The sequence below is a fragment of the Adiantum capillus-veneris genome, chromosome 8 (genome assembly GCF_014529385.1).
Source record: "Adiantum capillus-veneris isolate H3 chromosome 8, ASM1452938v2, whole genome shotgun sequence".
Lineage (NCBI taxonomy): Eukaryota > Viridiplantae > Streptophyta > Polypodiopsida > Polypodiales > Pteridaceae > Adiantum > Adiantum capillus-veneris.
This window is the reverse complement of record NC_140938.1, coordinates 161,157,671-161,170,867: the sequence shown is the minus strand read 5'-3', so window position 1 is coordinate 161,170,867 and position 13,197 is coordinate 161,157,671. Positions and strand designations below refer to the sequence as shown.

Below are 13,197 nucleotides of genomic sequence, written 5' to 3'. Positions count from 1 at the left end.
AAATTCTTCATGTACCCGTAGGTTAGAAAATTTTCTATTGTCTTGGATTGTGCAACTTTCTTTTCGTTCTTTGCTACTTCAACTTCCTCCTTGGAAACTTCCAACGCTACTACGACCTCCTTGGATGCTGCATCCCAATCACACCAACATGCCCCCCACCACTGACATGCCATGGCCATACTAAGAAGATGTTTCTATGTCAAATACTTGATCTCCTTGATACTTCCTTTTCTATGAGTATTTGGAACATTAGTACGGTTAGCGAAAAAGGTATGGAAGTTGCACTATTTCTACTACATAATGGCATGCTAAATCTAGTTCACACATGAGTCAACCATCAAATCCAATGGCCTCCAACCCTTCAATTGCCAACCTTACCACGAGGAACCATATTTTTCTCAGTGGAGCACACACACACAATGATGGCGAGAATGCAAGTTCAAAGCCAAAATTCTATTGGCACAATGATGAATTGTGTGCTAAGTCCTATTCTTCACAACAATAGCCAGGGCCACTGCGATCTTGGTCATTGCAGGTCATTTTTTAATACATGTGCAAACCCATTCAAGAGCGAGGTTACACAAAGTTGATGAGGTATAACAAGGATCATGGTAAACAATGAGCATCATGTGGGGCCCTCCAAGGCATCCTCAAGCTGCGTGTGAAGAAGGAAATTAACAATGACCGGTAGTAAGTAGAATAAATCCTCCATCTCTAAAACAGCCAAAATAAAGTGACCAAGTTAAGTTGTGAAAAGCCAAGAACATATCGTTCGCATTTCAAACATTCCCATTTTATCCTTCTCATTTTTTCAATGGATATCCCGATGTTTAGTCATTTCGACAATAAAGATCTGGCTTTGAGTGTATTAGACAAAACTATTGTCACAAACAGAGGCATTTGTGTCTAAAACTAATGAATGACTTTATCTTGAGAGCCCACAATCCCACCTAAATTCCTAGCAATATCATCTCCTTTCAAAGAAGAACGAATTTTCCAACAAGACTTGGCAAAAATTGTCTTTGGAGATGTCAGCAAGGTCAACAATATTGGGAATTCCAGAAAAAATTTAGAGCACTTTGGGAATTTTGCCCAAATATTGGGAGTTTCTAAAATGCGAGGGGTTTTTCCCAAATTTAAATCACAACTAGTGTATTTAACAGCCTAAATGCAGCCTGATAGCGCGATCTTCGCCCCAATCAAGTGCGCAACAAGTCCATGTGTTTCCTTTTTGTGTGACTCACAATAGCTATCCTATCCAGATACACATCCAAGAGTAAAATCAAGTATGCATTTGTTTACAACACTTTGCCCCACCACCTTGACACAAAAAAACTTAAGGACTTGAAGAAGGCGACTTCAAAGCAGATTCACATCCTTGTTGAAGCCATCCCAGAAGCAAAAGGCAAGACTCTTTGTGATCTCTTGACTGACCTAGCCATATTTAGCATTGCTTTTTCCACATCTTCCATAGAAGACACACATTCAAGTCTCCAAAATTGATTTTTTCAGGCTATTGTGATGCAAAAATGAGGCACACATGCACATGCAGACATACTTACATAAAATTAACATGACAATGCAGTAAGAGTTTCATGCAATACTGCTATTCTTTTGTCAATTTTCAAGACGAATACTCCGCCTGCCATCATTATCCTTACAAAGAATGTCACAAAGGTGTGCTCATTATATTTACAAAAGCCTCCTAGGACTGCTACATTAAGCAGCCCATTCTATAAGACTATTGCCTACACAGTAACACTGGAAGCTGATAATTTTTCCATGTTCTTCAAATCAAAAATCTCAATCCAATAGCCATCGGGGTCCTTGATAAACGCTAACCCCTTCATCTTGCCTGTGAGACCCCAGTTACAGAACATGGTGAAGGCTCACTTTGGCATTTTAAAACAAAAAGTTGAAAAGAGAGTCATGAGGCTTTTCAATGAAGGACCCATTTACAAACTAGGAAAAACATTTTATGACAAAAAATGAGAAGGAAGTCGTGAGGTCCTTAATGAAGGGGACCCATTTACAATTACAAACAGGCATTCAAAAATTTGTACGCCTTTCTCCTTCTCCTCGAGGGCCGCACAGAACAAAGAATTCTGCTTGATTTTTAATGACAGAATAGAGAGAAGTTGGACACAAACATATACGCAGCTTCAAAGAAACTGAATGACTTGGAAGTGATCACAATTAAGGGCATCCAAAGGCGTACATGGTCCCTGTGAGAAAAAGCTTGCCCACTTACAGGCAGTGCTTGTATCCACTTTGCTGACCATTACAACTGTTCTTCCTACTACAAGCTGCTGGGGCATTAGCCCCGAAGAGGTCAGAGTCAAGTGTCTGCCCTTAGGTTAGGGAGCAAGGGCTCCCAAGACCATCGAGATAAGAGATTAGAACGGAGTGCCGGAATCATGCCCCACTAGCCAGCTCAAGTGCGTGTATACTCTTTCCCCAGTGATATTTCCTCCCTATTCCTACAGAGTGCTAGGGACTTTTGTGCACTGCGTTGATGATGATGTTCGGTACAGAAAATCATATTTGGTGCATAAAATCAGCACATATGCAAGGTCTCACCGCAAGATAAAGGTCTTGGAAGAGTATGTTTCCGAGTCAGATGTAAAGGGTAAAACTTGATTGACCTCATAGACAGTTATTTGCAGAGCCCTTGGAAGGGATTTTAGCATAGAAATTCTTCTCTGAGGGGCCCTCTCTCTCATATGTGTGTGGCAGAGGAGACTTTGCTATGGTCTTAAGAGTGTCTAGACATGGCAGAGGAGATAGCAAACACTATGCTATGGGCAGAGGAGATAGCAGACACTATGCTATGGTTGGTAAAGAGTGCCTAGACATAATGTCTGCGAGGGCAGAGGAAATACTCAGCCGAAGCCTTTGAGTAAAGCCTGTATGAGTGCAGAGGTAATACTCCACCGGAATTTTCAGCCGATGGCTGTGGTTGATAAAGGCAGCCTACAAATAGCCTCTTCAAGCTGCTGCTAAAATTTGGAATCCAAGTCTTGCAAAGGTTGAATCGCGACTGATATACCTATATGGGATTTTGGACCAGAAAGCTATCCGCTGCACAAGCTAGTAAAATAAGCAAAACTAGAGTGTTTGGTCATCAAAGAAATCCAAAAATCAGAGTAAAGAGCCAAAAATCTAGCAGAAAATCAAAGAACACTTGGCAAACCAATATCATTGGTTTTGATCCACAAGCAGAGAGTCATGGATTTTCAGCTTTGTTATTCACTGATGAAACAGGTACGTCAGCACCCTACCGCCCCCTCGGATAAGTTAATATAAAGTCTAGAAAACCATTATGAGAGTCACTTACCATCATCAGGTTTCTTTACAAATTCGACACCCAGCTTCTCAAACCTCTCACATGCTTTATATGTATCATCTACAGTTATTCCAATGTGCCCTGTATCCCAAAACATGAAGAAAAGGATTATCTTGCCAAAAACTCTTCATGTGTACCTTGAACAGAACACAAAAACCTACCATAGCCTCGTGGTTCGCTATTTCCGTTGTGATAACCTTTAAACTCGGGATCTGATTCTGTACCCCAATTGCTGTTTCAAGCAGATTATAAAGCTTATGGAAATATGAAAAGTCCACTAGCACTAGATCAACCACTACATCCTCAAAGAAGAGTGAGAGCAATTAACTGCGTCAATTCCAGAGTAGCCTTGCACTTGAAAGCCCACACAGTTCGCTCAACCGGGTCATCTGGAGCAGCATCTACATTCTGATCAAAGTTCTCACATTAGTTCTATAAACAAGCATGTCTCTTCATGCAAGAGACAATGATCATTTCAAAATATCTTTCACAATGTACTGACAACAACCTTACCTCGTACCCAAGAAAATACAAACTGAACTTCATTTCTGGAAAATCAAATCTCTTTAACAACCTACAGGTACAAAGAGTGCATGAATAGCAGAATAATCTTCATTACGAGAACAATACAACCTCAAGATCAGCTGCACAGCCCTCCATTTAATTTCTTACTTCATCCCCAAAACACGGGAGTAAAAGTTTAGGCTGACTTTTGGATCTTTGATGCGATACATCTGCAATAACAACATATCCATGAGTGGCAAAAACCACGATTCATACTGCAGGATTTGATGCACAAACATCCCCTATATCCTGTCACAAAATAGCAACCTCAACCTCCTCCTTACTCCCTCCCTTCTCAAAAAAAAAACCAAAACAAAACAAACAAAAGACTAAGAAAAGGAAGCGATAGCTTTAAAAAGCACCTCGGTTAATGGTTTCAAGCAGAAAATAAGTAAATGAAAGCAGTGAAGGTACTTTGAGCTTTAGTAAGAGGCCCAGAATCTGATTTCCTTACTGTTTGTTGCAAGAAGTAGCCTTTTGTTGCCTCATCTGCTGACTCACAAAGGCCTGGATTATTTGCTGGGGCTTCTCTCACAGTGCTTGCCATGACACAGGTGGATCTTAGATTGTATCGAACCTATACAAACAAGAAAAAGTATCAGGGACAAGGCTCATTTATAATAGGATAAGCCCTCCCCAAATGCCCCACCCTAACAATCTAGCACCAAAACAAGAAAGCAACTATCTAACACTAGTGCAAAATGTGCATGCCCATTCCCACACACTTCACCTCAGGTATTAAACTTGTAAGACTAACATTTACTGTATTTTTATCTTTAAGGGAAAAAAAAAAATCCACCTTTCTATTGAACCTCTAAGGCATGCCGATAGCAAAATCTCAGATCGTGCGGTTTAAGGGGGTGCAACGGCAAGATAGACATGTGCGCACCAGTTGCTTAGAGCTTGATACTTACAACCGAAGAGCACCCATGACAGAAAAGCAGACTGCTAGGTGAGGTTGAAATGAAAGTAGAAGAATGAAAATTTGACATTTTAGACAAAAGAGAGCCAGCTTGGGACCTTTGATCAAACTGCATTTGCAGGTAGCCAACTTGACTCTCTTGAAAGATTGATACAACCCAACAAAATGCAAGAGGTGAAATTGTAATCAAGGCATGGGAGTACGATTGTGAACCTGTGATCTGATGGTATGGCCGGTACGAGAAAGGCAGGGGGAGCTAAAGCATTTTGGTGCTGACACCACATGTAAAGCTCGTTGCTGCACAATGCAGCGAAAGGGAGCAGCTACACCACAAAACCTTGCAAGGGCTGACATGGGCCTGAAAGCAAATATATCTGGGGATTACCTCCTGACTTCATTTCAAAAACGCCATAAACCCCTAGCATCATATGATTGCACTGTGTACACGAAAAGCAGGGGTGCTCGTATGCTCTCTCTCTCTCTCTCTCTCTCTCTCTCTCTCTGGATAATTTCCTATTCTCTTCTTCTTTTCTCTCTCTCTCTCTCTCTCTCTCTCTCTCTCTCTCTCTCTCACACACACACGCACACACACTCAGGCAGGCATTCGAATTTCGGAGCATACCTCAGACGAAGCTTGCTCTCCTCAGTCCCCGCCCCGCCCGCCTATTGAGCTTGACGGATTTTTGGCGAAGAACTCTCAAAGGTTCTATGAACTGGCCAGGTGTACATCAACCGAGGCTTCAATATTTAAACATTGCAAGTATCTATATCTACTAACATAATATGGCGAACGGGGAGCCTTTTATATGTGTCTCAATCTGTGATCTGAAGGTTAAAGTCCAAAACAAAAACAAGCCCCTTTGCATGCGATAAAAAGGGAGAGAGGGGGAGAGAGAGAGAGACCGCCGAAGACGGCCGGCCGCACTAGTTGAGACTAAAGGCAATGTTGGGGTGGGGGTGGGGAGGGTGGGATCTACGGTCGGGAGATTGTGGGTCATAGATCTGAAATGCGGGTACCATAGATTACTTTTTACAAAAGTAATCTAAGGTACTCGTGTTTTTAAAGTAATCTAAAGTACCCACTTTTGTGGACGTGGGTTTTGAACCCGTGACCTCACTCATGAGAGGCGCATATCCTAACCACTATGCCATGCACGTGTTCTGAGATGTGGAGGCCCTAATTTACTAAAAAAGTGTATGCACAAGGGCGGGCACCAAAAGTAATCTAGGGTACCCTAGATTACTTTCGACGCCGCCAGAGAGATCTACGGCCCACATTGCCCCCGCCGTAGATCCCACCCTCCCATGCCCGTGCCACTTAGTCCTGGGAAGGGGGGGGGGGGGGGGGGGGGGGAACAGTCATAAGACCCACCACAAAAGCAGGCTATGTTTCAAAGAGATCCTTCGAGAGTGTCATTGCAATCATTGTGAATTTCTCATCTATATTTGTCATGCACGAGCTCACGCGACCCGCCTCCGACGGGTCTCACTCGCTCTTACCAGTAGGGCAATCCCATACAATTTATGGAGCTCACTCATGTGAGTATGTGCATGTGTACATACCTAAGTGTGTCTATGTGTGTGTGTCTGTGTGTGCTTGTATATGCATCTGCTGAAAACAACTCTCTCTCTTTTGGACTTGACCCTATTGGACATATCCTACAATTAATGTTGCATCTGGAAAAATACCCCCTCTCTCCATCTGTTGAACACAACTCTTTCTATTTGTGACCTAACCCTAACAAACATATCCTGCTATCAATGCACTCTTTGAGCCAACATTGCATCTGGAAAGACACCCTCGCTTTGCATCAGCTAAAAACATCTCAGAGCGTATGCCATTGCATTTGGAGAGACACCCTCGCTTCGCGTCTGCTGAAAAACGCCCAGAGCTCCTTGGCTCTGCTCAAGTTGAGCATATCTTGCAATCAGTGCATTCCAAGAGATGACATCCCTTCTTCTCTCTCTCCTTGCTGAAAACAACTCTCTCTCTCTTTGTGACCAGACCCTGTTGGACGCATCCTGCAATCAATGCACTCCTTGAGCCAACATTGCATCTAGAGAGACACCCTTGCTACGCATCAGCTAAAACCAGTCCAGAGCATATGTGATTACATCTAGAGAGACGCCCTCACTTTGCATCCGTTGAAAAACGCTCATAGCTTCTTGGACCTGCCCAAGTTGGACATATTCTACAATCAGTGCATTTCAACATATGACATGCCAGACATGAAGCTCCTCAAGCTCCCTTTTTCTCTCTTTCTTCCTGCTAAAAACAACTCTCTCTTCTTGACCTGACCCTATTGGACATATCCTGCAATCAATGCTCTCCTTGAGCCAACATTGTGTCTGGAGAGACACCCTCGCTTTGCATCAACTAAAAACAACCAAGAGCGTATGCGATTGCATCTGGAAAGACAACCTCACTTTGCATCGAGAGCTAAAAAATGCTCATAGCTCCTTGGCCCTACCCAAGTTGGGTATGTCCACATCCTAGACTCACCCTTGGACATTCCTAAATTCCATGATCATTGTCCTTGTGTTCTTTTAAGCTGCCCTGGCGGTGCCTACTCTCCACATCTAAAGTGAAGCTTCGCAATCATGGTAGCCACTTGCATCGCTAGGAGAGACATTGGCACTTGTGTTTCTGTGATTTGTGAGCTGCACCTACAGCTCCAATGATGGCCATAGAGAGACGATGCACGACCCCAATCATCCACACACACACACACACATAGACGACGAATACATAGTTGTAGGCTGGCGACTATTGCTATCCAATATACCTCCTTCCACACGCATGTCTTTCCTTCTTGTAGGCTCATGCAGACTTTGGGCATGCCTCCTGGTAGTGGTGGGACGTTGGAATGCCTCTTGGCTAATGGAGTCTGAGCCTTGGGTGGTGAGGCATTAAGCAATATAGAGGGTGGCTCATTGAGCCTGAGCCTTGAATGGTGAAACACGCCCATTTGGATTGACACATTTGCTATTTACAGAGAGAAAAGGAGTCTCACCACTTGGCAACATGACAACCAGCCATAGTAGAGAGAGAGAGAGAGAGAGAGAGAGAGAGAGAGAGAGAGAGATTACTTAGGGATTGTAATTGCTCTCCACCAACATAGAGGGGCGTTGGCTGCTCATGCACAAACTCGCAACTGACAGAGGGCCATGACAACAAAAGCTTGTTAGCAACATATATACAAAATGTAAAGGGAGTTTTTGAGAAACACAGAAAAGTAGCTCATAGGCAGAGATTCTTCCTCCTTAGCAGGACATCATGCCTTCTTCTATCCATTAGGTTTTCATACTAAAGGGGAGGAACCGGGAGCAAGGAGCCGGAGAGGAAGATGAATCGCACACACACTCACACACTCATCACCATAGCCACACACACAGATTGGAGGGGGAGAGCAAGCACGTACTATGTGCCCCCTTTCTTTCTTCTCTATCTTATGCACTAAGGCACAATACACATTGTACTTAGTGTTAGTGGATCACACAAGTGTATAGCTGTACACTTAGGGTTAGTAGCAGTTAATGATGGGCGGTCGGCCACATGGCAATTAAACCTAACATTCTCCCACTTGATGGCCAATGTGGGAGACCACAAGAATGGAAGAGAACCACTCTTCACCCAATGCCCATCAACTCACGATAGTGCTGAAACTGATGGCCTAGCTCAGGTGATTCAAGACAAGGATTCATGGTATGCAGATATGTTGTACTTTCTTCTTGAAGGTGTTTTACCAAAGACAGATGGTAGTTACACAAAGAAAGAAACTTGCATGGCAAAGCAGGCCTTTTACAGTGATAATGGGAGTTTTGTACAAAAAGGGAATTGATCAAATTCTCAGGATATGTGTGGAACATTTTGAACAGAATGCAGTATTATTTGAAGCTCATTCAGGTAATGCAGGAGGTCATTTTTCAAGGGATATCATAGCAAAGAAAATCTTACAAGCAGGTTTGTGGTGGCCATCAATTTTTAAAGATTCCCATCAATTTTTGAAGTCATGTTTGACATGTCAAAGGGATGACAGAGCCCTGAATGCTGATAGAATGTCTTTACAACCTGTTCTACCACTTGAACCTTTTCAGAAATGGGAACAAATATATTCTTGTGGCAACTAACTATTGTACCAAGTGGGTAGAAGCACTATCCATGAAAGACAACAGAGCAAGCAGAGAGTGTGGCTAAATTTCTCTACAAAAACATAATGACAAGGTTTTCATGTCCAGTTGAATTGTTTTCAGATCAGGGAGGACATTTTATCAACAAGGTAATTAGGAAGCTTACTGATATCACCTGATTATCCATAAAAAGTCCACAGTTTCCTATCCACGGGCTAATGGTCAGGTAGAATCCACTAACAAAACTCTGGTAAGAATTTTGAGAAGAATTGTTTCAAAGAAGAGGAAAGACTGGGATAAAAAATTAGTTTTAGCACTATGGGCATTTAGGACAGCATTTAAAGTAAGTATAGGGATGACACCATTCAAGATGGTGTATGGCTTGGAAGAAATTGTTCCAATGTTATTTATTGTTCCTAAGTTTGAGAATTTCAATTCAATATAAATTGTCAGCAGATGAATCATCAGTTTGTAGATATGAGCAACTACTAAAATTGGAGGAAACCAGGATTCAGGCTGCTTATGTAACTAAAGCTATCCAAAGAAGAAGATAGGCTTGGGTAGACAGGAATATCAAATACAAATCATTTTCAGAAGGAGATTGGGTCCTGATGTACAACAGCAGACTAGGCAAGAGGCCAAGAAAACTCAAACCGAGGTATTTGGGTCCTTTTCAAATTGCAGAAGAGATAGGGGATTCAACATTTTTACTGGCAGACTCTGAGGGAAGAATATTCCCTAAACAATGAATGGTTTTCGATTGAAACCTTTCGTGGGTGGGAACCAGAGTAAGATTAATGATGAGTTAAAGCATGTGGAAAATCTTGTGGGGATTTTCATGGTTAGTGTTGAGCGGTCATGTCCGGTAGATTCAAAACTCGAATTTAAATGTTGCACTGAAGTTATTCCTTTCCTTTCACACTGCGTGTGTTTTCTTCTTACAGCCTTGTGCATTTTTCCGCTCTTTGTCGCCATGTCTAAGAAAGCCCTCACCAAAGATGTTTCCTCTACTTTGCCTTCTTAGAAAACTGATGAGCAAGCTCCCATGGGGACAAGGAGATCAACGCGAAAAGCTCTTCTTATAGCTCAGGCCATTGCAGCTGCAGATGTCATCATTGATAAAGAGCTATCAACACCTCTTGAGGAGTCACCACTTTCCATGGAGAGTGGTCCTGTTGACTACAACTTCCTTGACATGCGTCAGGAGTTAGATTTATATGTTGTGGCACATAAAGAGTGGCTCAAGAGAATTGGGTTACTTCCATATGCAATGTTGCCTTGGTGGAAACATTTTAAAAACAATCAATCCATGATGACTTTGTTAAGTCATATTCAAGATACTAAGGGTAACATCTTTGGTTAGGCCCTGAGTTGATATCTTCAGTATTTCAACTTTACTTGGAGGATGATAACTCAGTGGGTAGAGCTTCACATGCCTTAATGGAGTCAGAATTTGGTCAAGCACAAGGAGACAGGGGTTACTACCCAGTAAGAAAACTGCAAAATCCTTACAGATTTCAACAAATCAAGTGGTTTTTGGAGAAGGTCTGTGTTTTGGTAAAGCTTGAATACATTTCTAAAGAAAATTATGTTCTTCTTCATGCTATAGAATGTGGTAGAAAAATAGGTTGGGCCAACTTATTGTTTCAAGAGATCAGTTCAGAAGTGTTTTAGAAGAAGAAAAGAAAGGATAGATCCACAAAGATTGGGGCTTTTCTGATTTCCCTACAGGTTCATGCTATCAGTATGACCACATTGGGGAGTTTAAGTGACAAGGATTTTGTTTTTGGGGGACAAATTGAAGGTAACAAGGGAGCAGAAGTGGGCAATTCTTCTCAGGTAGAAACAGGACGAAGAAACTGCAGGATTTTCAGGCCCAAGACAGGACACCATCAAAAATTGTCAAGGATGAAGATGACATGTGGAAAAGTTTGGGGAATCCGTATAATACTGATCTAGACACTTTAATGGGGACCCCAAAACCCATTACAAATGTTGAAGCATGTAATTTTTTCTCTTTTAAGTCATCTTTGAAATTGAAGAGGAGGAAAATGGAGAGTCCTGGAACAGAAATCAAACCAGATTTGGGGGAAGGTGTGCTGCTTAGTAAGTTTGGAGATCAAATTACAATTTCTGAGGTTTATAAATCTCTTGACCTTGTTATTAGAAACTTTGCATCACAGAGCCAACTGAACAGCTCAGTGCTTCAAAGAGAAAAGTTTCAGTTGGAAACTCAAATTGCTCAACTACAAACTGTTTCTAGACGAATTGAGGAGGATGCCAAGCTAATTTCAGATCAAGAGGGTATTATTGTTAAATTGAAGGATGACTTACTGATTGCTAACAGTTTAATGGAATTTTATAGGGCTCAATCGCCACAAAGAAGGAAAAAGTCATTAGACATTATTCAGTCTTGGACGTAATAATGGCTATCAACTCTAGATACCCAATTGGAGGTATTGAAAAATGATCATTCTCAGTTGCAATCTAAGGATAGTGTGCTTTTGAGCTGAGTACAGGCTTGCCAAGAACTAGAGGCAAAACTGAGGGAAATGTCTGATGAAGATTTAGATTTGGATGGGTGGTATTTACTACCACATGATGTTGAAGTACTGAAGACTGAGGTCAGAAGCATGTGTGGTTGGAGTTAAAAAAAGAGAATGGTTTCTCTAGTTAATATTCCATACCAAATTATTTTGAGGGAGGAGCAAACTGGTGAATATAAGCTTCTTGAAAAGAAATATGAGGGCCTCAAAAAAGAGTTTGATGATTTCAAAGTGCAAAAGTCTACAAATGTCTTTCAGGAGCAGAAAACTAAACAGGAGAAACTCCATTAGGTAACTAAGGAAGCTGCACATGGCCTTGAGGGAACAAAGGATTTCCACACTCTTATAGATGCAATAGAGACACATAAGGCTCTGAATCTGGATATAATTGCCCCTGTTTACTGAGTAGGTTACTGATCTAAACCTGAAGGAGTTGGAGGCAAGTACAGGTACTATAGCAGAGGTTGTTCAAAATATTTTGGGCAAAGAATATGTAATTGGGTTTCCAGATGAAAAGCAATGAGGAGGAGGTTGCAATAACACCGGGGATGAAACCAGACCTGCAGCATTGACACGGTCATCAGTTTACTTGGAGAAGCCTGTGAAGGAGTTACTAGGGGATTTTGACATTCAATTACTAGAATAGTGTTTTTTAACACTAATGGTTGGGGGGTGTTTTATTGGTATAATATTATGTATTTGTACAACTTGGATTCAGTTCCAGGCACTGTACTTTGCATAGTGTTATCTAGTAAGCACTTAGAATTTTTTGTGGAACAAGGGATGGCTGTCAAGTCAAATGTTTTTCGAGCCAAATTTGTTTTTGCCACAGGGCTGTGCCAGGTGTTAACCTTAGATATATTTTTAGTTAAGTGTTGGTAGAAACTTAGATTTTAGCTTTCAACATTTTGTAAGTTAATTGGCTTGTACCTCTTCATTTATGGAAGTAAATTATCTCATGCAAGAGAGAGAATGGGATGAATGAAGGGTTTTGGCTATGGAGTATCTCAGTTTCCATGTATTCTCTGTCATTCTCTATTTTGTTCCCTAAATGTGTACTGCAACGGTTTGTTGCAGCATGATAGGGTCCTTGCAAGGCAAGGTAGAGAAAGGTCATAGGAAGGCAGGATCTTGAACATGTATGGGTTGCGGTTTGGACAACCGCAATGTGTTTTTGTATGCCATGGAGATCTTGATTGGAGGGAATTGACACATCCTATGAGCCGTGAGAAGTTTCCCGCCATTCAAGCAAGACACAAGTGTTGGCATCCAACACGATTGAACTGTCATGAGATTTTTTTGGGAGCTATAAATTCCTTTTGCTTCGTGCTTATAATGGCCTCTGAAGGCAATTGTTTAGGCTCTTATGGAGGCCACTTAGAAGAACAAGGTCAATTAAGGCGGGCAAGCTTTCCCAGCAAGGGTTGCAATGGGTACTATGTTTTGGCTTGATTTGGGAAACACTATAGGCCAAGCCAATGGGCCCTTGAGCTCAAATTTCGTGGGTGCCACTCTCAAGGAGGGTGAAGGCCCTCAAGGTATTGCTCCATCCGACAAGCTTCGAAGTACTCATTTTCTAGTCTTAGTTTCAATTTTCAATTGGTTCTGTAATGATTACTATCCAAGGGGTATACATATAAGCTTCTAAATCTTGGTTTGCTTCTCATTATTGCAAGGTTGTGACTAGA

At 41.8% G+C, this 13,197-nt stretch overlaps 1 protein-coding gene across 2 annotated transcripts; it reads right to left on the bottom strand.

Moving 5' to 3' along the window:
* Nucleotides 1-1,591: 1,591 nt before the first annotated feature.
* Nucleotides 1,592-5,608, bottom strand: LOC147453264 (lactoylglutathione lyase-like). Of its 2 annotated transcripts, XM_086518697.1 has the most exons (9): nt 5,455-5,608; nt 5,046-5,190; nt 4,365-4,487; nt 4,019-4,080; nt 3,860-3,920; nt 3,675-3,754; nt 3,508-3,578; nt 3,338-3,427; nt 1,592-1,855 (listed from the first exon to the last, which is right to left on the bottom strand). In XM_086518697.1, the coding sequence occupies exons 2-9, from the start codon at nt 5,184-5,186 to the stop codon at nt 1,749-1,751; spliced, it is 735 nt and encodes a 244-aa protein (XP_086374823.1). In that variant the 5' UTR covers nt 5,187-5,190; nt 5,455-5,608; the 3' UTR covers nt 1,592-1,748. The 2 variants fall into 2 exon arrangements, with proteins under 2 accessions (XP_086374823.1, XP_086374824.1); XM_086518698.1 differs by lacking the exon at nt 5,046-5,190 and having other exon boundaries at nt 5,455-5,603.
* Nucleotides 5,609-13,197: the final 7,589 nt, after the last annotated feature.

Bases quoted from the DNA above. Each gene is read 5' to 3' on its own strand.
- LOC147453264 (XM_086518697.1), bottom strand. From the start codon at position 5,186: ATGTCAGCCCTTGCAAGGTTTTGTGGTGTAGCTGCTCCCTTTCGCTGC. The intron at 4,488-5,045 runs GTTCACAATCGT...TTGTTTGTATAG, and splicing joins GCCATACCATCAGATCACAG to GTTCGATACAATCTAAGATC. The intron at 1,856-3,337 runs GTAAGTGACTCT...GGGGTCTCACAG, and splicing joins TGTAAAGAAACCTGATGATG to GCAAGATGAAGGGGTTAGCG.